The 23304-nt window shown below is 38.9% G+C and overlaps 1 protein-coding gene across 1 annotated transcript; it reads right to left on the reverse strand.

The window, feature by feature from the left end:
* Window positions 1–111: 111 nt before the first annotated feature.
* On the reverse strand, window positions 112–22908 carry ddx39b (DEAD-box helicase 39B). Its single transcript, NM_203741.1, is given in 11 exon segments — window positions 112–577; window positions 1649–1796; window positions 1877–2021; window positions 2097–2206; window positions 4377–4508; window positions 11649–11767; window positions 12527–12710; window positions 14402–14494; window positions 15548–15675; window positions 21066–21298; window positions 22828–22908. Coding segments are annotated over 10 exon segments (1287 nt in total). The 5' UTR covers window positions 21277–21298; window positions 22828–22908; the 3' UTR covers window positions 112–560.
* Window positions 22909–23304: the final 396 nt, after the last annotated feature.

A 23304-nucleotide genomic window follows, 5' to 3' on the forward strand; every position in this document is an offset into this window, starting at 1 on the left:
CTTTGCTCTTCTTTTATAAATTCTGTAATTTTTTAAATTCAGTTTTTTTTGTTTTTTTTAAATATTTGTATAGTTACTTTAGCCAACAATGAAAAATAAAATTACATCACATCTGTAGTAACTTTTATTTTTTTGTGACATGTTCTTGTCATAAATTCACAAAATACAAGTCAGTGACAGCACCGGTCACAGCAGTGTTACTAAACAAAAGTTGATCCTCACTGGATACGGTATAAAACTAATCAAATACAACACTATACCAGAAACCCACAGAGCACTGCTCCTTTATTAATACCAACAGAAATGGAACTAGATTATATGGGTTCTGGAAGTTTCTACTATGTTATTTTAACCACTGTTGCAGTAGTCTGCAGGACCCTTAAAGGGAATTTAAAGACGTGTGCTGCTGTGTTCAATGTACAATACACAGATGTGGGCTGGATGAAGAAAGTCTTCCAGGCTCTTTCGGTGACATTTTGGCTGGTGAGTTCCTTTTCCCACGCTTAGAAGAAAACCAATGCAGAGGGAAGCAGCACGCAGGAAGCAGAATAGATTCAGGTTCACCGTGTCTGTTCAACTGAAAGAAGAGCAGTGGTTCTTAAAATTTTTTTCTTGGGGGCTCAAATTATGTTGCACAATTGGCTTCACAAACAAAAAACATTATTTAGCGGGATTGTGAAACAGCATGGAAACCAATTTTTGGGTCATAAACCATAGGTTTAGAATCCCTCCTCTATAGTTAAAGAAGAAGAAAGGCTAATAAAGAGTTAATCTCAAGCTGCAGGCATACCTTCAGTTGTCTCAATAGTGCCCTTAAGTCTCCCCATATTTCACCTGTTCAGATGATCAGAAGCCAAACAGGAAGAAAAAACGCTGAGCTGTGTAAAGCAAGTTCCCATAATGCCTCACTCCTAGACCGAGACCAAAGTGTACATGCTCAGACTATGAGTCAGCTTCCTGCTGAATGGCTCAGATCCACATTCCTAAAGGGGGGGAGTGAGTTCTTAGCATTCTTGAGGGAGGGGGGAGCAGGAAAGAGGAGACAGCAGAGAGCTGTGTGTCTTTGGCACATGAATTACAGACACAAGAAATCTTTTGACAGAAGTCAGTGCAGCATTTCTGTGAGTGCTTATGGCTGCATTTACATAGACCTTTCTGATAAAGCTTACTTAGTTTTTACCTTTTTTTCTCCTTTAAAATAGATTTGAAACAATGTTCCCTCTAATTTCTTGTCTGTGTCCGGAAAAAAAATAAATTGTGTGTGCAGGTGTGCGTAGCACAAAATTCTTTGAGCGCACCACAATTTAAAGGCAAGCTAATTTATTAGGCAAGTATAGCTATATGCCTTAACATCTTGCCTGATTTGGCAACCCACACACAGACCCAATCAGGATGATCAGGTCATTGGCCCCCTGAATAATGCGGGCTTACAGAACCAGGTCAACATGCTACTGTTATTATATCCTCACTAAGTGATAGGACCAGATTAAGTAGAAACGAAGGCAAACATACTTTAGCAATCTTTGTAAAACCAAGTTATTGATTTTGAAGCACCAAAATCACAAATATTGTAAAGATTTTAAGTGAGAGAAGGCATACATCAACTATGCAATAGTGTTATAAAGGAACACTCAAAATGCAAACTCACTGTACGAGGAGATATCAATTTCATCAGGCAGCTCACTGATGTTAACTTCAAAACGATCTTGAACTTCATTTAGAATTTTAGCATCCCCCTCATCAGAGACAAATGTAATAGCCAAACCTTTTGTACCAAATCTGCCAGCTCGAGCCACCTGTCATAAGAATGACTGTTAGTAAATGAACCACTCACAAAGATACAGATGTGCTACAGGCTAATGCCATGAATACAGACCCTGTGCAGGTACGTATCAGAGTCCTCTGGCATATCATAGTTGAAAGCAATGTTAACCCTCTCAATGTCCATTCCACGGCCAAACAGGTTTGTAGCAACTAAAATTCGCCTCTGGAAATCCTTAAATTGTTGATAGCGTGAGAGCCTGCAAATTTCACATAAGAGAAATTATAAATCTTTCTGCTTTGAAAAGAAAAAAATCCTAGTTTTTTCTTCCTACCTTTCCTCTTGTGACATGCCACGGTGAATCGCTATGGCTGGGAAGTTCTGTTCCACTAGTAGCTGAGCAAGTGCGATGCAGCGCTGGACTGATTTCACAAAGATCACCACCTGTGTAAAAGTTTATTAAAAATATGGGACCCAGATGCAGCTCACCAATTCAAAGTCATCCTAAGTCAAACTTTTTAAACAGCGGGCCAGTTTATGACCCCTCACAATGTTGGGGGGGCAGGACTATAGTCCTCCAACTATGGCCCTCTCTCATTGCCTGCTCCCCACTGCGGGGTCAAACTACAGCACACTCCTGCCTCCTCCCTCTCCAAGTTTCCCCGCTGCAGCCTCCTGCTCTCTGCTCCGTTCTCTATCTCCCAGCTCCCCGCTGCCAGGGGTGAGGACAAAGCAGGGGCCGGATCTGGCTGTAGTTTGAGGATGCTTGTCTTAAGTCATACGATGGCAAACCTCAAATTGTAGGCATACACCTGACATAAGCATATAGCACAGCTCAGGATCACTAGCTTTGGCACTCAAAATACCACTTATGCCATAGAACTTATTTTCAAATACAAACAAAAACATTTCAATGCCTTAAAGGAACAGTAACACCAAAGATTTTTTAAAGTAAATGAAATATAATGTACTGTTGATATCCAAAAAATTCAAAAAGTCCTACCGTAGCTTCTAGTTTACTCAGTAAGTACTCCTCAACAGGTAGCAGCCCCCGTGCTGGCTGTGTAGCTTACAAATAAAGTTCAAAGAACCCGGAGAGTACCATTGTATGCAGTGAAACAGTGTAGTTTTATTGAGACATCTTATAGCACAACATGTTTCGGCTCACCAGCACCTGAGGAAGGCTGGTGAGCCGAAACATGTTGTGCTATAAGATGTCTCAATAAAACTACACTGTTTCACTGCATACAATGGTACTCTCCGGGTTCTTTGAACTTTATTTATAATGTACTGTTGCCCTGCACTGGTAAAAGTTGTGTGTTTGCTACAGTAACTCTACTATAGTTTATATATTATAAAAGCTGGTGTGTAGCCACGGGGGCAGCGATTCAAGCTGGAAAAAAGGCACAGGTTACATAGCAGATAACAGATAAGCTCTGTAGAATACAATAGTGTTTCATCTGTTATCTGCTATGTGCCTGTGCCTTTTCTCCTTTGAATGGCTGCCCCCATGGCTACACAGCTGCTTACTTATATAAACTATAGTAGTCTTTCTGAGGCAAACACACCAGTTGTACCAATGCAGGGCAGCAGGACATTATATTGGAATTTCTTTTATACACTTGAATTTTTTGGTGTTACTGTTCCTTTAAGTATATGCTGAACTATCACTACAATACCCGCTTCGCTCTAAATACAACCACATCTACAGGTGCACTTTATTTTCTTGTTTAGCCTTAGCAAATCCATAACGGTAGTTCACAAACCATGGGGCACTGGTTCATAAATGCCATAAGAGCAGTAAGGGCTCTTACAAGAATCTCTTCATACAGTTCTTGCGGTGGATCTTTCATTCTTTCCACCACAAGGAAAAGAATGAAAAAATGCAGCTTGTTCCTTTTATTTTGTACTCACTCTGCCACAGAAAAGCTCCAAATGGAGAAACAACACAACTTAAAGGAGAAGAAAAAGCTAAGTCACTTGGGGGTGCCAAAATGTTAGGCACCCCCAAGTGACTTGAATCGCTTACCTTTTACCCCGGGCTGGTGCCCCTGTACGGAGAGAACAGCACCAGCCCGGGGTACCTGCAGCGATTCCTCCTTCGCCGTGCGCGCATGCGCAGTAGAGTGAAAAGCTGAACTTTAACAGAGAAGTCGGCTTTATCACTCTACTGTGCATGCGCCTGACTCACAGTCAAGGCTTAACGAAGGTGGAAGGAGGAAGCGCATCGCCCCCAGGCTGGTGCTGGTTTTCTCCTAATAGGGGCACCAGCCCGGGGTACGAGGTAAGCGATTCAAGTCACTTGGGGGTGCTTAACATTTTAGCACCCCCAAGTGACTTAGCCTTTCCTTCTCCTTTAAAGGGAACCTAACAAAAAATTCAAAATTCTTTTCTATTGTTTGTCAAGTAAAATAAACTTCACTTACACTATATAAATCTTGTAATTCACAATCACAGCAAGCAGGCAAGGGCCATTTTGTAGACTGTTTAGCTATCTTCTATTTTAAGAGTATGTATTAGAATAACAATAGAAATCTAGTCTAAACCACAAAAATTCCAGCTATAATATGCACAGAACCATTAACAGCAATGCAAAAAAGAAAATATTATTAACCTGGTTGAACTCCAAGAGATCCAAAAGGTCGAACAGCTTACGATTTTTCTCGTTGTCCTTCAGTTTGACGTAATACTGCTGCAGTCCATGAAGTGTCAACTTTGTTTCATCATCCACGAAGATTTCCATTGGCTGGAGGAGGGGGTTGGGTGGGAAATTAAGGGTTACACAGTAAGGGGAGGGGGCCTGCTTTCTGCTCAAATGATTGTGAATTTCTATTACTTGCAAGGAGTGCAGAAAAGATTTCTATAACCCATAAGACTTCTGACCGATGGGACTAGGTAACATGGCACAGTAACTCCATGATCAGTGGTACCTACATCTACCTTGATAGGAAGGCAATCCAGAATGGTTCAAATCTACAGGTTTCTTGTACATGAGATTCCCTGATGCATTAAATGGAGTTACTTCTGAAAATGAATGATAATGGGCCTCATTTCCTAAACATGGTACTTGGCAAACAGCAAAAACTGATAATTTGCCCTGTTTTATTCTCAGTAATGCAGTAATATATTTCACAAAAAACCCTGTGTATTTGTTTCTGCACAATTGCCTATGTGTTCAAAATAACCAGTACTAGGGGGACATTGGCATATATTTACATGCTCAATAGTGCAATTTTTGTAATGCAAAATACCTGCAGGCACAGCGTGCAGTCAGTTATGTGAGTTATACCCAAGTGTAATAGGCACAGCCGTCACTAAACAATTAAAAACAACTATATCTGTGCATTTTTCCTTTAAACACATGCAAAGGTGCAAAATGTTTTTTTTCTCTAGCAGCTCCACTTGAATAGCAAATGAGGCCCAATATTAAACTATTTCAAACCAGTTGTCCCTCATTAAAGAACAAAATGTGATCAACTTCAATAAATATAAAAATATGACAATGTTATTATTAAAATAATGGGATTTACAAATGCAAAAGCCACACAGATTGTATTAACGCTGTGTTATAAATGCCATGTGATGGGATAATATAGTAGCACGATTTCTTATCAGACAAATATTAAAAGGGAACTATCAAGAAAACTAAAATTTCATGTAAGCTTCATCTCATGTAAATAAGAAACTATCTAAATATAATCAGCTGGAAATTCTGTACCATTTCTGACAATCTATCCACTCTCTCTACATGCAGCTTTGTATCAGAGTTGTGTATTTAGAAAGACAGCTCTAGACTACATTGCCTAGGCAAAAAAGCACACACCAATGCACTTGCTCTAACTGTCCATCAAAATCTGACTGACTCCTGCATGAAGGGCAACAGACTGCTGAGGAACTTCATTTCTGAAACAGCACAGTATTCTCTGATTATATTAAGATTATATCTTATTTCCATGTGATATGACATTTTTGCAACAGTTCCTATTTAAGGACCTACAGGGCCAACTTATTGATTATGCATGCAACTGTACAATTAGTAAATCATAAAATCAGTACTAATGGTCAAGTGAAGACAAAACATTTCATACAATTTCATAAAAAAGTCCGAACTTAGCATTATGGAATCTGATGTTACAGCGCAATCATAATGTTTGATCAGAATGGTTTGATTTCCACAATATTTACATTGTATTGTATATCTGTGCTTCACCATACGGCTTTGAGTTAAATATCTCCAACAAATAGAATTTACAGGTGAATGGATGCATACAAATAAACAGCTATTAGCACCAGTTACACTGTACCTCTGAATCATCACTGCTACACCTAGCAGAAAGTTTAAAAATTAGTGTTTCAGTATTTATTCTCTTGTCCAGCTTTTATTAATTTAGCACATGTACTCTGCTGGCATATGTGCCAACACAATCAGATTTTACACCACCATTTTTTAACCTGACAGCAACCCACTGAGCAAAATAAGGACATGTTGGAGGCTGAGCTGATTTCAGGCACTTACAGATGTTCATGTGCATGCAAACAAAGAATCAGGCCCACCCTACAGTGAATTACTCTTTATTTAATGTATTCATGGTTCAGATAGCTCCCCAATTTTCAAACTTGCCCTAACTAAGCTGGGCTGCTTCCTACATTTGCGACTCACTAAATTGTATAACCGCAAAAAAAATGACACTTATCCCTAAGAGAGTGCAACTACAACCTTGGCTTATACCTTGGCACACTCCCTTGCAGCTCTCCCTAGGGGATAACTAAGTGTGCAGAGGTATAACTAAACATTTTATTAACTAGTTTCCAGTATTGGTGGTCAATTTAAATATTTCTAACAGTTTTATAGTGGAACACAATATTCGTACTTTTGTTACCAATACATGTTTGTCTTCACCTTCCCATTAGCCACAGCAAGTCTGTATGCATCTTTCTGATTATCATATATTTGGAATGATCTAGTGCCTCTGTACATAAAAAATGGGGTGCTAAATTCCAACACTTTAGGGTGAAGACACACGGAGCTACTAGTAGCAGCTACTTTAGTCACAGCTACTAAAATAGACAATGCTGATCATTTACTGATAATTGTCTCTACGAGTGTTTTAGCAGACGCAATTCTTGGTATTTTATATGGCAGGGGATTTTCTTGCATTTAGTAGCCGTTACAAGTAGCCGCTACTAAGTAGCTGTGTGTGTCTTCACCCTTAAGCTTCATTTTGCAAAAAGCCTGGAGTTGGCACTTTTACAAACATGTTGTATGTCACAGGAGTTGCAAAGGGTAAATATAAAATTGAGCTATATTATTTTTCAGTACAAAACAGTATTAATGACTGCATCCTAAGGTACCATTACTTTCCCAGGTAAGAAAATAAAAAAAATTAATATATATATATATAAATAAAAACAGAAAACCTTTTAGCTCCTGACATAAAAACAAGTTTGCTTAAAGGGACACCCCTTTTTAACAGATGCTCAATGAATAGGGCTTATGCTGAACATATATTTTTCCCATTGTTTTAATTAAGAAACATCTGTGAGAAAAAGAAATCAGTTTCACTTTAGCACTCCCTGCTTCAGGCGAGCAGAAAAAAAGCCAATGAAACAAATTATCCATCCACTGAGAAGCCCTCTGATAATGAGCCGCTCAAAGGCTACAGCTTATGGAAGGGAGTGGTCTGTTTGTTCAAATGTAGATAAGGAACTCTGAACAAATTGCCGTAATAAGAGAGGAAGCTTACATATACAATTAGTGCTTTATGATGGCAAAAAAATTAGGCAAAACTAAAAAAAAATCTAATAGGTAGAATTTTCAACACAAGTTAAATTTACTGTGCCCCTATGATCACTTCAGAAATTGACACCCAGTGGCTTTAGGCCTGCAAAGGCCTGTAAGAGTTAGGCATGCTGCCTTACCACTAAGGGCACAAAGGGCTCTAGCAGCTGTAGCAGGTTAGCACACAAGGAGACGTCTGAACAGAATAGCTCTTGCAAAGAGGGCGCTTTGGGGGGGGGGGGGGGGGGGGACGCTGGCAATGGGGTGGGGTTTAGTTTTTCTTTAATGCAAACAACCAGTTAGAAATACTTAATGCATGTGCCCTTAGTGAAAGTGCATCTGTCCTTTCACTAAGGACATAAACATAAAGTATTTCTAACTGGCTGTTTGCATTAAAGAAAAACTAAGCCCCACCCCCCTCAAGCTCCCTCTCTGCAAGAGCTATTCTATTCAGAAGTCTCCTTGTGTGCTAACCTGCAATAAATCTTCACAGCTGCATGCTGAGTTTAACTGCACCATCATCTGTCCGTCTTCTGAATCTCTTCTCTCAGTTGTCAGTCTGGATCCTTCAGGAGCATGCACAGCTGAAGCTGAATCAGGACATGGATTCAACTGCGCATGCTCCAACAAGGTCTGTGTTGGCACTCTAACAGAAGAGGATCAGAAGGCAGGAGAAAGATACCCCCTTAGAACTCTGCTAATTTATGGCAGGTCAGGACACAGGGAGACTTTTGAAAAGAATAGATGCTGCAGGGAAGGAGCCTATTTCCACATTTAAAGAGGTACCATAATAAAAGTTGCACATCATTTCTAGTAAGCCATGTTAACCAATTTCCTAGTGGCTTTTACTGAGCACCTATTTGAAAACAAAATTTCTTTAGTTCCTATGACTTCCTAGACATAGTACAAACTTTGCAGCTTTTATTACATTACTCCACAGCAATATACACTAGCTTATAAAGTAACTCTTTCTGTGTAAACAGCTAGGCCTGCTTCTTCACTGTATACTTGTAGGGAATCACATTTTATATATGCAGTGCCAACTTGCAATACCAAACTGAGGTTGCAATAGTTTGATGGGTAGGAAAAGCAGTTTCAGTTTTTTTCAAATTATTATTGCTTTTAGTCTCTTTATGCCACTATTACATTAATGCCCCACAATATTGCAGTGATACTAAATGAGGGCCCACTAGAAAATAAATGACAGGTGCCATTGGGTATGAGCATACATGCATTTTATACCTTTCAAAGAAACCCTGTTTGGAGTCACATACAATGCAACAGGACCCATTTAAATTTAGGTAATATCAGAAGTCAGATGCTAGCTTTCATTTGCTGGATGTCAAGGGCACAACCAACCATTTGTAATACTGATAAAGTGTTTGAAAAATAAAATGTCCTAAGCCTAGAACGGTCTCTGTTCAGCCATAAGTGGCCATTTGGTTCATTAAGTTTTTTATGCTGTATATTTCCTGGGCAAGACATTATTGCATATTGCTCTGGTGTAACAGAAGCAGGCAAATGTACCAATGAAAGTATGGAGAAAACACTTTTGTTGTCCCACACTCTCTTTGATACATGCTATGCAAATTATTTACGATAGATTTAATTAGCAACTGTTGGGCATACCTGTTCAATAATTTACTTACATTTCATACTGAGCCAATAGGGAACAACAATAGAGAACCCCATTGTGCTTTGGCCTAAGAGTACATGCAAGGACACATAAACCAACACTTTTCATATATCATAAAGCAAACTTACTCTAACATCATTAAGTTGTATTCAATATGTTTAAGTTTTGCTTATTGTACATACACGTCTGGAAAGTGCAGGTTTACATTAGGTATATTTATCTGTTCATGCACTCTAATACAGTATAAAATGCCAACTAGTCGGTGACTAGATGCATATACTTATATAGGTGGTATTTAGTATTTATAGTTTGAATGGGGAATCCTGATGGTTTCTGGTAAGATTCCTAGTCATTTCATTTTTGATAGAATTTTGATTGATTTATTGATTGATTGGTTAAATTAGGCTATCAAGTTCACCAAATTTTAAGGCTAATTTGATCAAAAATCACTTTTTATAATTATTTCTACCTAGAGTGAATTGGTATCTCAGATCCCAAAAAGAACTTCCGGTCTGAGCTATCAAACTCTAGGCTATGGGCAATGGTTATATTTAATTTCCCTTTAATCAATATCAATATTAGGGATGCATCAAATCCAAGATTCAATTTCGGGATTTGGCTAAGATTCGGCCTTTTTGTCAGGATTCAGATTTGGCCGAATCCACGCTCCTGGCCAAACCCGAATCCTTAAAATCTCGTAACTTTTGGTCATGTAAACACAGAAGTTGAAATTTTTTCACCGCACATATGCAATTTCAGATTCGGTTGGGTATTCAGCTGAATCTCTCATGAAGGATTCGGGGTTCGGCCGAATACAAATAAATTGGATTCGATGCATCCGTAATTTATATGAACCACATGCATGGGTTTCCATGGGTATTCAGTTGAATTTAATTGATTCAGGAAGATATGGTTCTGAAGCAATTTAATTCATAAAACCAATAATCATTATTGATCAACCCCTAATGTAGAGTCAGTCCGGCCTTAGAAAGAAAATGGGTTTGTTTTTAACATGGTGTGCCTTTAACTACACTTTGCTTACATGACAACTTCTATTTCTCTAATAGCCAAGAGTTTTAGCCCTTTTCACTCTCTTAATTCTGTAACATGCAGAGATAATCTTCTTTCAGTTGGCAGGTTATCTAAATAATTTGTGTAGCTAATCATTCCACCCAACTTTCTCTTTTTGCAGTCTACTTGTTTTTCCTTTTTGTCATTCTAATCAACCCCACCCCTTATCCACTTTTATATTAGTCCCTGAATGACATCTATAGCTAACATACATTTCCACACCCTCTGCTTACACAGCTTTAGTTTTTGTTTCTGCTCTACCTGCGCTATATCACACCAATAACCAATTCTTTTGCTATATCAACCAACAATCTGTATCTTTATGTAGTGTATCTGATCCCTTACTTATAAATATTAGTTCATACTCTGGAAGGTAAGCTTCACTTTCTTAATATCAGTTTTTTTCTGCTTTTTCTCTGCTTTTCCCTGTTCATGCATTTTTTTCTTTTGATTGGTATAGAAGTATTTCACTAGCCCCCAATACTAAAGGTAAATCTGAGGGAACTTTAACATTCAATCTTTCCTTCGTCACTGATCAACAGTGATCAGGAAATTAAAGAGAATGAAAAAGTCCCAATAATGTGGTTCTGTTTGGCTCAGAACTACGGAAAAAAAATAATTATGTGACACGTTGATGGAGTCACAAAGATAAGCTGCATTTTTTTCTTGCATGGAAAAATTAAAAATCATAGAGCGCCATTTTAAGGCTAGGCACTCTTGTGATGATAAACATCAGAGAATTAGCAAAAAGATATCTATTGATAGGATTTGCCAGAAAAAAAATTGCAATGAGGGAGCCTAAACAGTTTTGGCTTGTGTCACAAAATCTGTTTAGAATGTGATAAAGCTGGCATTTGAAACCAAAAATGGGTTTTAGTTTGGTGTAAAAAAAAATGCAGTATGGTGCTTTGCTTTACAGGCCACAAGCTGTCACATGTGCGTCAAATAAATGTATGACTCTCAAGATGTTGTGTTGCTAGAGAGCCATTTGTAGCTTGGTAATTATATTTGTATTTGGTGTGACACATCATAAGGGATAGTGACAATTTTCTGGAGTGACTAGCTGGTGTTATTGTAGCACACCAGTTTATGGCAGGTTGAATGCTATGATTTAGTCACATCAACATTTTTGTATTTAGCCTATGTGTCACTTCTGTAGCACATGACAGGGGACATGAAAATTAAAAAGTGCAGCAATGGGAAATGTGCGTGACCCAACTTGCACTTAGGCTTGTGTAGAACAAAAAAATGAAAAAGTTGTTTCAGTGCCACACAGGGTAGTAATGCCTGAGTTTGGCTTGGTGCTTCTTTCAAAAACAGTCCCTTAGTTAGCGTTGTCAGCCAGGGGCTGCTTGAGGAATGAGGGAGGAGGAGGAAGAAGATGAGGAGTTGGTAATTACATCTTGCATAAATTTGCGGCAAACCGGGCGAATCTCCTTGCTCAGTGTGGCACTGAACATCATAACCTGCTTCTCATGTGGTGTCATGCGGAAAATTTCCTGTACATCTCTGCGCATGTCTATGGGTTTTGGAAAAAGAAAAACAGAGTAAATAACAGTGAATGAGAGGGGAATTTCCACCCATCTCAACTTTAAAAAAGGAAACATGACACATGAGGAGATTAGTCGCTCCGTGATAAATCTTCTCCAGCATGGGCAATTACTTTCCTGAATGCTTTCCTACCAGTGTAAATCACCCATGGAAAAACATGCGTCGCTTTGGTTTTCTGAAGCCATCTTAAGTTGCCTTGCAAGGCAACTTAAGATGCTTTAATAGAAAATACCTGCTAAAACTTGGCTTCCTTTCAATTGAACTACGGCGATAAGGCGAAGGAAGGAGCTGCATCCACTATTTGACGATCAATTGATCGAGCCTAGCCTGACTCCTTCCTATACAGAAAGAAGGCTAGGCTCGATCAATCGATCGTCGCATAGTGGATGCAGCTCCTTCCTTCGCCTTATCGCCATAGTTCAATTGGCAGGAAGCCAAGTTTTAGCAGGTATTTTCTATTAAAGCATTTAAAAAACTAAGTGGTTTGCAGGATAGGACATTTATTGGTGCAGGGTAAAATAGCTTTTTTACTTAAAAAAATTTAGTGTTACATTTCCTTTAAAGGGCTGCTGTATTCACCTTAATATAAGAACCCATATGACAAACACAAAATATTCAAAATATACTTCTTCCTGTGGTATATTTCCCTAAAGAAGGTTGTAAATCCAAAAAAGAAAGACATTTTGCCTTTGGCTTATTTAGGCATGTATTGCATTTAATTACTCACCTAGCTGTTCTAACATCTTGTCACACTCATCAAGGATGAAATGTTTGATGTGTTTCAGATTCAGAGTCTTGTTTCTTGCAAGCGCCAGCATTCGCCCTGGTGTTCCCACCACAATGTGGGGACAGCTCTTTTTCAGAACCTCCTCATCTTTCTTAATAGCAAGCCCCCCAAAAAATACTGCCACCTGAAAGACATAGTGTAATTTTAAAGACAAGGAAAAAAAACAGAAAAACAGGGGAAAGCAATGACAGTAGAGAGTCAAATACCTTTAAAGAAACAATAACACTAAAAAAAATGAGTGTTTTAAAGTAATTAAAATATTAGGCACCATTGCCCTACACTGCACTGTGTTGCTGCAAAAGAGCCACAGATTTAGAAGGCATGTAATGGATAAGATGTGTCAGAGGGTTGAGTTCTGACACAGGAGGATAAATAGGTGCCAAAGGGAGTAAGGGTAACTTCACACCTGGTGGATGATCTGCTGAGAAAAAAGAATGAGAATGCCCTAAGGCAGGGATCCGCAACCTTTCATACCCGTGAGCCACATTCAAATAGAAAGTGTGTCGGAGAGCAACAAAAGCATTGAAAAAGTTCCTGAGGGTGCAAATAAGAGCTTTAATTGGCTATTTGGTAGCTCCTATATAGACTGGCAGCCTAAAGGAAGCTCTGTTTGGCAATTACACCGGGTTTTATGCAACCAAAACTTGCCTAGAAGCCAGAAATTCAAAAATAAGCACCTGCTTTGAGGCCACTGGGAGCAACATCCAAGGGGTTGGGGAGCAACATGTTGCTCATGAACCACTGGTTGGGGATCACTGCCCTAAGGTATGAAAACCTCTTTCATAAAAAATAGGACAACTGTTGCCAAGAAATAGTTTATTTGAAGGATCTAGGTAGAAAGATAAAAATGTTAAATGTAAAAAAAAAAAAACATTTTCACTTTTTGACATTACTGATCCTTTAACTATATAAAATAAACCCGTAGTAATTTTGGACTATCCATTACAAAAGAAACCTTCTGGCCCCTTCCACTTGCCACTTATTATTAGATTATAGGATGTATGTATATGGTTTAGAAGTATTGTGAGATTGCAGAAGCTGTATGATTTAAACACAATGTTGCATCTGTTTATCAAAATGTTACACTGCTGCCAGTCACTGCCATCCCCACAAACTAAAGAGGAAAAAAACATTTCTGCAATATGGGACAGATAAAGAAAATATTACTTTTTTTCATAAGGAAATGAAAGTTAAAAGGACAGAAAGGGGCAAACCCACAGGCCAAAGACAGACTGTTTAAGTTGCCCTCTTACCTACACATGTACTGATCAGCAGGCAAATAAGACTGGTTTATATTCATCAGAAGAAATATTCACAAGTTTTTCATTCTCGTCTACTTATCTGCATATATTTATTTATTTATTTGTATGGTTTGTAGTTGGCATGCTGCTGCTATTCTGATCAAACTCTATAATACAGTGCTCTCTAAAGAGCAAATGAACTTAAAGGAGAAGGAAAGGCTAAGGCACTTGGGGGTGCCAAAATTTTAGGAAGCGCTTGCAGCTACCCCGGGCTGGTGCTGTTCTCTCCTAACAGGGGCACCAGCCCAGGGTACAAAGTAAGCAATTAAAGTCACTTGGGGGTGCCTAACATTTTTGCACCCCCAAGTGACTTTGCCTTTCCTTCTCCTTTAAGAATTGTTATGAAAGTGCTGCACACTTAAACACCACAAGGAAAATAACTGTTCATTATAGAAAAAAATGTCTGATGGGTACCTTTTCTTTTCCATTGGAAAGGCACATCATATTTAGGCAAACAAGAGTTAACAAGCCATGGAAATTTAAAACCAGACAGATTTACATACATATTCCTTACCTTAACAGAAGGCATATATTTGGAGAATCTCTCATACTCCTTACTGATTTGAAAAGCCAACTCTCTTGTGTGACACATGACTAATACAGAGACCTACAATACAATCCAAGGAAAGGGACAGTCAACACTACAAAAACAACAGAAAATACAATATTTTGGATTGTAAATGTCACCTAAGTGCATTTTCACACAGCAACAAATATATGCACTTGTCTTGAGTTAGCATACTGGACAATAAATGGCAAGGAGCTGCATGGAGTTTAAATTTTTTACTAGGGTAGCTAAAGGAAAAGTAACACTAAAAATTTTTAAGTAAAAAATCTATTCTACCCTGCCTATAATTGCCCTATCCTGCACACCATTTATTATTTTTAATGCTTTATTAGAAAATACCTGCTAAAACTTCCCGGCTTCCCGTTGTTTGAATTCTTCGCTGCATCGCCCTGTTTCAAATGACCAGAAGCCAAGTTTTAGCAGGTATTTTCTAAAATTTTTAGTGTTACTTTTCCTTTAAGCTTCAGCCACCAGATAGCACTTTAACCCTTTTCCTGCCAATAGCACAGTTACTACATCACTGGCAAAGGATGTAAGATACTGCCAATGACATAGCATCTACATCCCCAGGTAACTCTACAGGCAAAATGCATTTCCTAATAACATCTCTTTCCAGAAGCACAATTAAACCCACCAGATCGCTAACAGGAATAGGGTCTACACCATTTTAAAAAGTAATTTTTTAAGAGAACTACTAGTACTCACGCAAGTTGTAAAGTATTAGATGATAAGATTTTGCTAGTTTGGGCCCCAATCATTGTTTTTTTTTTATTGTGAATTTCCCTTTCAATTATTTATTTCAGACAATCTAAATTCTCTCCATAATTGTAGCTTTTGTTTAGTTATATATTTTACTTTTCAAAAGAAAGTATGCCCTCAGGATTAGAACCTTTTTTGTGCGGAACATTTTCGCCTTTTTACTTATTGTTTTTATAATGGGCTAATTCTAATCTCACAGACAAACTTGGAGAAGGGAGGCGTTTTTATGCAAAGGGCATCTCGGTGGACTGGTGATTTTTTGCTCATTTTCATCTTAACTAAAAGTAACGTGACTTTACTTTTAATTTTGTTTTTTTGTTCCTTAACACTCACCTGCCCAGTAACAGGTTCCAGCTGTTGCAATGTGGCTAACACAAAAACTGCTGTTTTTCCCATGCCAGACTTTGCTTGACATAAAATATCCATACCAAGAATTGCTTGGGGTATGCATTCATGTTGTACTATAGGAAAGAAAACAAACAGAAATACAGATATTACATAAAAAATGCCCTCTACTCAAACACACATTAAAACCACAGAAGAAAACTTTAAATTATTATCTGCCCTTCTTTTGCATAATGTAAATTGTAATCAACTTTCCAAGGTATATTAATAAAAACATTCAAAAGTTTTATTTACATAACATATTAAAAACAGAATCTAGTGGTTTAAACTCTCTGCACTTCTGCACACCAGGAAAACAGTGTCAACTGTACAGAAAGTATAGAAACAAATTTTAAATTAACTTCAAAATTAAACAAATATATATCATAACAGTTTTGTAAATTCCCAACTCAATTTCCTTTTCATTTAACCGAATAAAAACTACTGAAACTGTCTTTGTGTTCAGCAAGATTTAACATATTAGACCTGCTTGTTTGATAAGGTACAGAAGTACCCAGAGCGGGTTGAAATAATAACTTAAATAACTACTGCATGGACAGAAATTGCATTAGGGTAAGCAATACATGTACCTCCAATGATTTCAGTGTGGTGAAAAAACTGAAAATAAACTTTATAAATGAGCATGTCTGTGGAATTGTCTCTTAAATGTTGCATAACAACAATATAATGTACAGATTTAACCCCTTTGGAAGCTCAGAAGTGGCTAATCCATAATCTCGTTTGACAGAGCAAGATATTGACTGTCTGTTTTAGCACCATACAAAGAACCTAGTTCCTTATGCTGATCATAAAACTGTTCATTTTTTGGCCTCTAGTACCTTTATTTACCAAAGATTTTTTTCCCCCCTGGGCAGCAGACATTTTTTAAACAGGAAGCAGCACAACACAAGTATAAGATGCATAGGAAAATTTAAATCAGAAAGAAAGCTATAATCACTTATGTGAGACCACCCTAGGCTGGCCCTCCTGTTTGCTAAGAAATGCAGTGGCCCAGGTACTAATGTCGGAGTGAAACAAATAAAACTTAAATACACAGCACTAGTTTACGGTGAGAGCAGCACCATACAATAGTGAGTCCTATCTTCCACTCTATGAAAATAACAAACACAAAATTCAGGGGGGCTTTTCAATTTCTCCCCTTAGTCCTCAATGTGGATTTTCTGTGGAAATATATAAACTGCAAATAGCAAAGCACCATCAGGAGAATAGAAACCCTCAGGATTCCGTTCTGCTTACTGAATGATCAAGATACTAAGCCTTCACAATAGTCACTCAGGGTCTCATCAATTCATAAGGTGGTTCTAAGCTTAAAGGAGAAGGAAAGGCTAATAAAGAGTTAATCTCAAGCTGCAGGCATACCTTCAGTTGTCTCAATAGTGCCCTTAAAGGAGAAGGAAAGGTTAAGTCACTTGGGGGTGCCAAAATGTTAGGCACCCCCAAGTGACTTAGAACGCCTACCTTGTACCCCGGGCTGGTGCCCCCGTACGGAGAGAACAGCACCAGCCCGGGGCAGCTGCCGGCGCTACCTGCTTCCTCCTCGCTTGCGCGCGCATGCGCAGTAGAGTGAAAAGCCGAACTTAAACATTAAAGTCGGCTTTTCACTCTACTGCGCATGCGCCGGCCCACGGATTTCGGCAGCAGCGCGCAAAGGAAGGAGGAAGCGGTGTCTACAGGTGCCCCGGGCTGGTGCTGTTTTCTCCTAACGGGGGCACCAGCCCGGGGTACAAGGTAGGTCATGTAAGTCACTTGGGGGTGCCTAACATTTTGGCACCCCCAAGTGACTTAGCCTTTCCTTCTCCTTTAAGTCTCCCCATATTTCTCCTGTTCAGATGATCAGAACGCAAACAGGAAGAAAAAACTCTGAGCTGTGTAAAGAAAGTTCCCATAATGCCTCACTCCTGTACCGAGGCTAAGTGTACATGCTTAGTTTGTAAGACTATGGGGCACATTTACTAACCCACGAATCCGAATTGGAAAAATTCCGATTGGAAAACGAACATTTTGCGACTTTTTCGTATTTTTTGTGATTTTTTTCGTCGCCTTTACGACTTTTCGGAAATTGTCACAACTTTTTCGTAACCATTACGACTTGCGCAAAAAAATGCGAGTTTTTCATAGCCATTACGATTCGCTCGTATCTTGTCGCGACTTTTTCGTATTGAGTGCTCGTAAGCGGCGGGCAAAACTTTCAGACTTAGCATGATTTTGGAAGCCTCCCATAGGACTCAATGGCACTCTGCAGCTCCAACTTGGCCCAAGAAAAGTCACCATACTGAAGCTTGAATGAATCCGAATCTTTCGTACTCAGCGCGAAAGCTGCGAAAAAGTCGCGACTTTTGCGCAAGTTTTAACGCAACGAAAAAATCGCAACATTTTGCGCAACTTTCGGAATGGCTACGACAATTTTCCGAAAAATCGCAAAATACCGATCATTGCGAAAAAAACTCAATCGGACGCATTCGGCCCGTTCGTGGGTTAGTAAATGTGCCCCTATGAGTCAGCTTCCTGCTGATTGGCTCAGATCCACATTCCTAAGGGGGGGGGAGTGAGTTCTTAGCATTCTTGAGGGAGGGGGGAGCAGGAGAGGGGAGAGAGCAGAAAGCTGGGTGTCTCTGGCACAGGAATTACAGACACAACAAATCTTTTCACAGAGAAGTCAGTGCAGCGTTTCTGTGAGTGCTTATGGCTGTATTTACATAGACCTTTCTGATAAAGGAATATATGTTTGTGGTTTGCTATATATTATTTTAGCGCCAAGTAGCCTCCCCACAGAAATCCAGGAACAACCTCAGTTTAATTTCCTACAACAAAGCAAATTAAAAGGTTTCTTTAAATGTAATAAATGTAAAATTTGTAGAGACCAAAAAAAAGAAACGAAAAGTTTATAAAAATATTTCAGATGTTACAAATGATAGACTTGATCAACTGCGAAACAAGAAACCATTTATTTATTGGAATGTCTGTGTAAATTGCAATATGTGAGTAGAACCACCTGGTCCTTGATGAGGTGAGGTTATGTGAACATATAAGGAATATCAAAAATGGACTGAGGACACATAGTCTGAGGACACATTTTAAAGATAAACATAACTTCCCTCTTTAAACATACAGGGATTTGCCATAAAACCTGACTGGTGTGGTGGCAACAATGTACAAAAAAATATCCCAAGAAGAAACGTTTTGGATAGGCTTAAGACACCTCTAGGTTTGAATATTGACATTGAATCTCCAATGCTTTTTAAAAGAATAACTTTGTGCCGCATGTTTTAACTATTTGCATAATTTATGGCATCAAGTATTTTAATCTATTAAAAATGTAATGTGGGAAACTCCCCTACTGGAAGTACGTAGAACGTACGAAACATGTTGGGCTCTTAGCATGTATTGAATAAAATAACATTTGGATACATTTTCCTCTGGCTACACCTTTCTGCTTGCTACCCCCAGCCCCCATAGCATTTGTGACTTGATTTCTAGTAGAACGCACTGCTTTTGCAAAGGACATAAGAACTAGGATTTAAAACTGAACACATGGAATGTCTGAAGCAGGATCAATCACTAGAACAGTGAAGGAAGGAGAAACTGGCACTGTCTGTTGATATGCATGCTATCACGAGGACCTTGTAAGTAGAAACCAGACTTGCCAATTGAGGACAGGGGATAGGAGTTAGCCGTTCACTATTGCGGTTCTTTGTTTCTGTGTTTTGCGCTTAGAACCACCATATTGATTGATGAGACCCTGAGTTATTATTGTGAAGGCTTAGTAAGTAGTTCAGTATATTTCCACAGAAAACCTGCATAGAAGGCTAAGAAGGGAAGTTGAAAAGCCCCCCCAAATTTACTAAAGTAGGAGTGCCACTTCACCAACTTTTTTCATCCTGGATCCTCTCCACAGCCTGGTCCAGGTGTGCATGCTCAGTAGAATAAAAAGACTGGTAGAGTAAAAAGCCATCTCTTTGCTTCTAATTTAGCTTTTCAGTCTACTGTGCACACACTCTCAACCTGGGACTACAGGAAAGATTCAAGAAGCAAGAGAAAATTGAAATGTGGCACTCCAACAGCAGTAACCTGGACTAGTGCAGTTTTTAGTGAACTGGAGCACTAGCCCAGGGTCTCCGGCCGGCAAAACCCAATAATCGATTAGAAGTACTTACCTAACATTTGGCACCCCCCTTCAGTTCTCAATTACAATTTGAGTTTGTAATGCAAATCTTTTCAATAAAGATTTAGTAAATAACTTGTTTGAATCCGCTTCTCTATTATTAACACAAATGCACAGTAGTAGCCACCAGGAAAAAGAAAGTTGAAGCAAAATAAAGGTGTCGTATATGACAGTTAGATACACAAATTTTGAATCAAATTTCATATATTCCTTTCAATGTAGGTTTTCGGACTGATATATGGATAATGAAACCTTGGTGCTGAAATGCTGCTTTGATAAATAAGTATCAATTCAACAGTAAATGGGGAAAACTCTCCATGTATTAATGAAGTGCAAACATATGCCATGTAGTAGACTGATTATTCAATATATATATATATATATATATATATATATATATATATATATATATATATATATATATATAAATAAATAAAAGAAACAAAAGGAGCACTCCCTACAAACAATCAACTGCCCCAGGTGCTGGCCAGGAGTTTATGTAAATGAAGAATAGAGTGCACACACAGGGACTTTAAACAAAGATTAAAAAAAAAAAATTGGGCTTCCATGTAAACCATTTATAGGGCAACACCAGTTGTCAACAATGTTGGCTGCTCAAAGCTCTGGTTTCAACAATTGTGTTATTTTTAATTTTGCTTTTTTAGTGGACGAGATGACTATTTATACAGGAACAGCATTTAGCTGATGTCTAAAACTTTTCTTTAGGAAACAAAATGCATAAAGGCACAGGGTGTGCCTATCATCCTGCCAGGCAGTCTCCTGGAACAAATATTTAACAGGAGTGGCTTCATTAAAAAAAGTATACTACTGGGGAACTCTTAAATACAGTAATTATACATATTTGGTATATTAATTACTTTAGCAGTGGGTTTGACAAGAATTGTTGGAGTAAATAAAATTTTCATATGTAAAATATACAAAAAAAATGACAGTGACAGCATTCTGACATGAATTCTCTGAAGTGGTGTCACATACAGGGACACATTTTAAATAGAAGCACTGAGAGCATGCCTAGTGCTTTGGGAAGGTGGCCTTTGTGTGACTATATGGGGGGGGGGGGGGGGTGGAAGTATGTGCTTAACTTATCCTGCAATAATCACATTACTAAACCTAGAAGATGATATACAAAAATATGAGCTATATGCTCATGCCAAACTTAGCTTCTCATTTTACCAGAATTAACACTCCAACTATCATTTTAACTCAGCGACAACATTACCAGACCTTTGTAGTTTTAACAGATTCCCATTTCCCTTCTCTTACCTTCTGATGGATGTTCAAAGCCACAATCTACAATGGCACGAAGCAGCTCAGGCTTGAGCAAAAAGTCTCTAAAACCAGAGCTATGAATGGATACATATGATCCCTTCATTTCCTTTTTGACAGTTATGTCAGGAGCATCCACTCCAGCCTGGTTGTCCACCTCATCGTCTTCATAGTCCAGTAGTTCATTATCTACATCTGTCTCTGCCATTTTTAGCGAGTAGAAGTGATATCTAGAACACAAAAAAAGTACAGAAGCAACAGATGAAGGATGGTTGGAAGACTAAAGGTCCCCATACACTGGGCGATAGTAGCTGCTGATATTGGTCCCTTAGACCGATTCGGCAGCTAATCGGCCCGTGTATCGGCACTTCCAACGGGCCTGCCTGACCGATATCTGGCCTGAAATCGGCCAGATCTCGGTCGGACAGGTTAGAAAATCTAGTCGGATCGGGGACCGCATCGGCTCGTTGATGTCGTCCCTGGACCGACTTTACCTTTGCCCGTCATTATAATTTGATAGTTTGGCCCCAGGGCCAAACAATCGGATTACCCTGGACTCTCCCAATATCGCCCACCCGTAGGTGGGGGATATTGGGAGAAGATCCGCTCGCTTTGTGACATTGCCAAGCGAGCGGATCTGCCAGTGTATGGGGACCTTTACTTTTTAAATTATCAGTTTGATGAAATTAAAAAAATATAGAGCCAGTACAACCAAAGAGTAAAAATGCTCTCTATGTATGTTATTAAATCTGTCTTGCAGTAGAACCCCATTTTTACGTTTCCCAGGGGGCCATATCAGAACAGCATACATTCCAGGTAAACATTAAATCTGAGAAAGAAAAAAAATGCAGGTGGCCTGAAAGGGACCACATTAAAATTCCGGGAAAATTTGAAATCCTGGGACATAAAATCTTGGTTGTAACAGGCAGTATGGAGAAGTATAGACTGTTTCTCCTGAAATATGCTGCCAGAGAAACATTACCTGTACCAGAGCAGGAAATTAAAGATTAACTTCCCTTTACTCTTTAAAAATCTATAGATATGGAATGCATTGGCTCACTGATGCTGTCCTCCTCCCAACAGCCTTATCTCATTACACTTTTTGTGTTTGGAGTGAAATTTTAGCTTTGTGCAAATGTCACATTTCTGTGGAAGTGCAGTTGGATAAAACTGGATCCAGGAGCTCACAAGGACACCTAGATATCACATGTATTGAGTCTGAATGAGATTCAAGGGGTTTCATTTCATACATTCCCATCTGACCAAAGCTCTGACGTGCTGTACCAAAATGTGGGTTAACATATGTTGCTGCTATCATATGTGGCAATATTAGTTGAGGAAAAAGCAGATATTTCTGAGAAATGTACCCTCTTTAAATAAGATACGCTATGAATACGCGACTATTGTGTTGTGTTCCTGCCACATCACTAGAATAAATACAGCTGTGAGGTGGGATGAAAATGTGTTATTACAGCAATAGCCTCAATGACTCTGCTCCATCCCCAATCCCTCCTGAGCCCAGGCCGAGAAAAATGTAATTTCATGTTTAGAGGGGTTTCCACCCGTATAATTGCTCTATTTATCGATCTCCCAATTTGCTATTATCCTTTGTTTATCCTGTGCAACATTGTGAGCTATTACTGGGACTTATTATGGTGTCACTCGGCATGTTCATACATCTCCGGCCGTTCGTGTCTCCTTTTAACTGATCTCATAGATTGACAATATCGGGTAATGTGTCTGTACCCAGAAACGCTACCTCTTAATTAAGTGTTGATAATAATCTCTTTAAAGGATTCACAACGCCGTTTTGACGTCCAATTCCTCGGTTCCAGAAGGCCCGCTCTCACTAGAGTCACATCACAGTCTCATCTCGCGGGATCGTGACGTCACACTTTAGTTATATAAGCGCGGTGACGCGAAACTCAGCCGGTTGTGGAGTGTGCGGAGGAGGTAGAATCGAGAAAGGTGTTGGGTAGTGAAGGATACGATTGTAGAAATAAGTTCTATTATGTGCAGGTCACAGACAAATCAAAAAATAAATGCGGTTTGCCATGGTGGCTGCTAGCAATAATACAAAAATAATTACAGGGGATCCGAACCTAAACAATTAAGCATTCTTGTAATAAACGTTCTTTCTTTGTTTTAAGTGGCGGCTGAGTTGATTGCATTTTATTTGTGGCTCAAGGGAAAGTCAGCAACTCTAGGGTTAATCGTATAAGGCCAGTGCATAGAC

Source organism: Xenopus tropicalis, chromosome 8 (genome assembly GCF_000004195.4).
Source record: "Xenopus tropicalis strain Nigerian chromosome 8, UCB_Xtro_10.0, whole genome shotgun sequence".
In the NCBI taxonomy this organism is placed as follows: Eukaryota; Metazoa; Chordata; class Amphibia; order Anura; family Pipidae; genus Xenopus; species Xenopus tropicalis.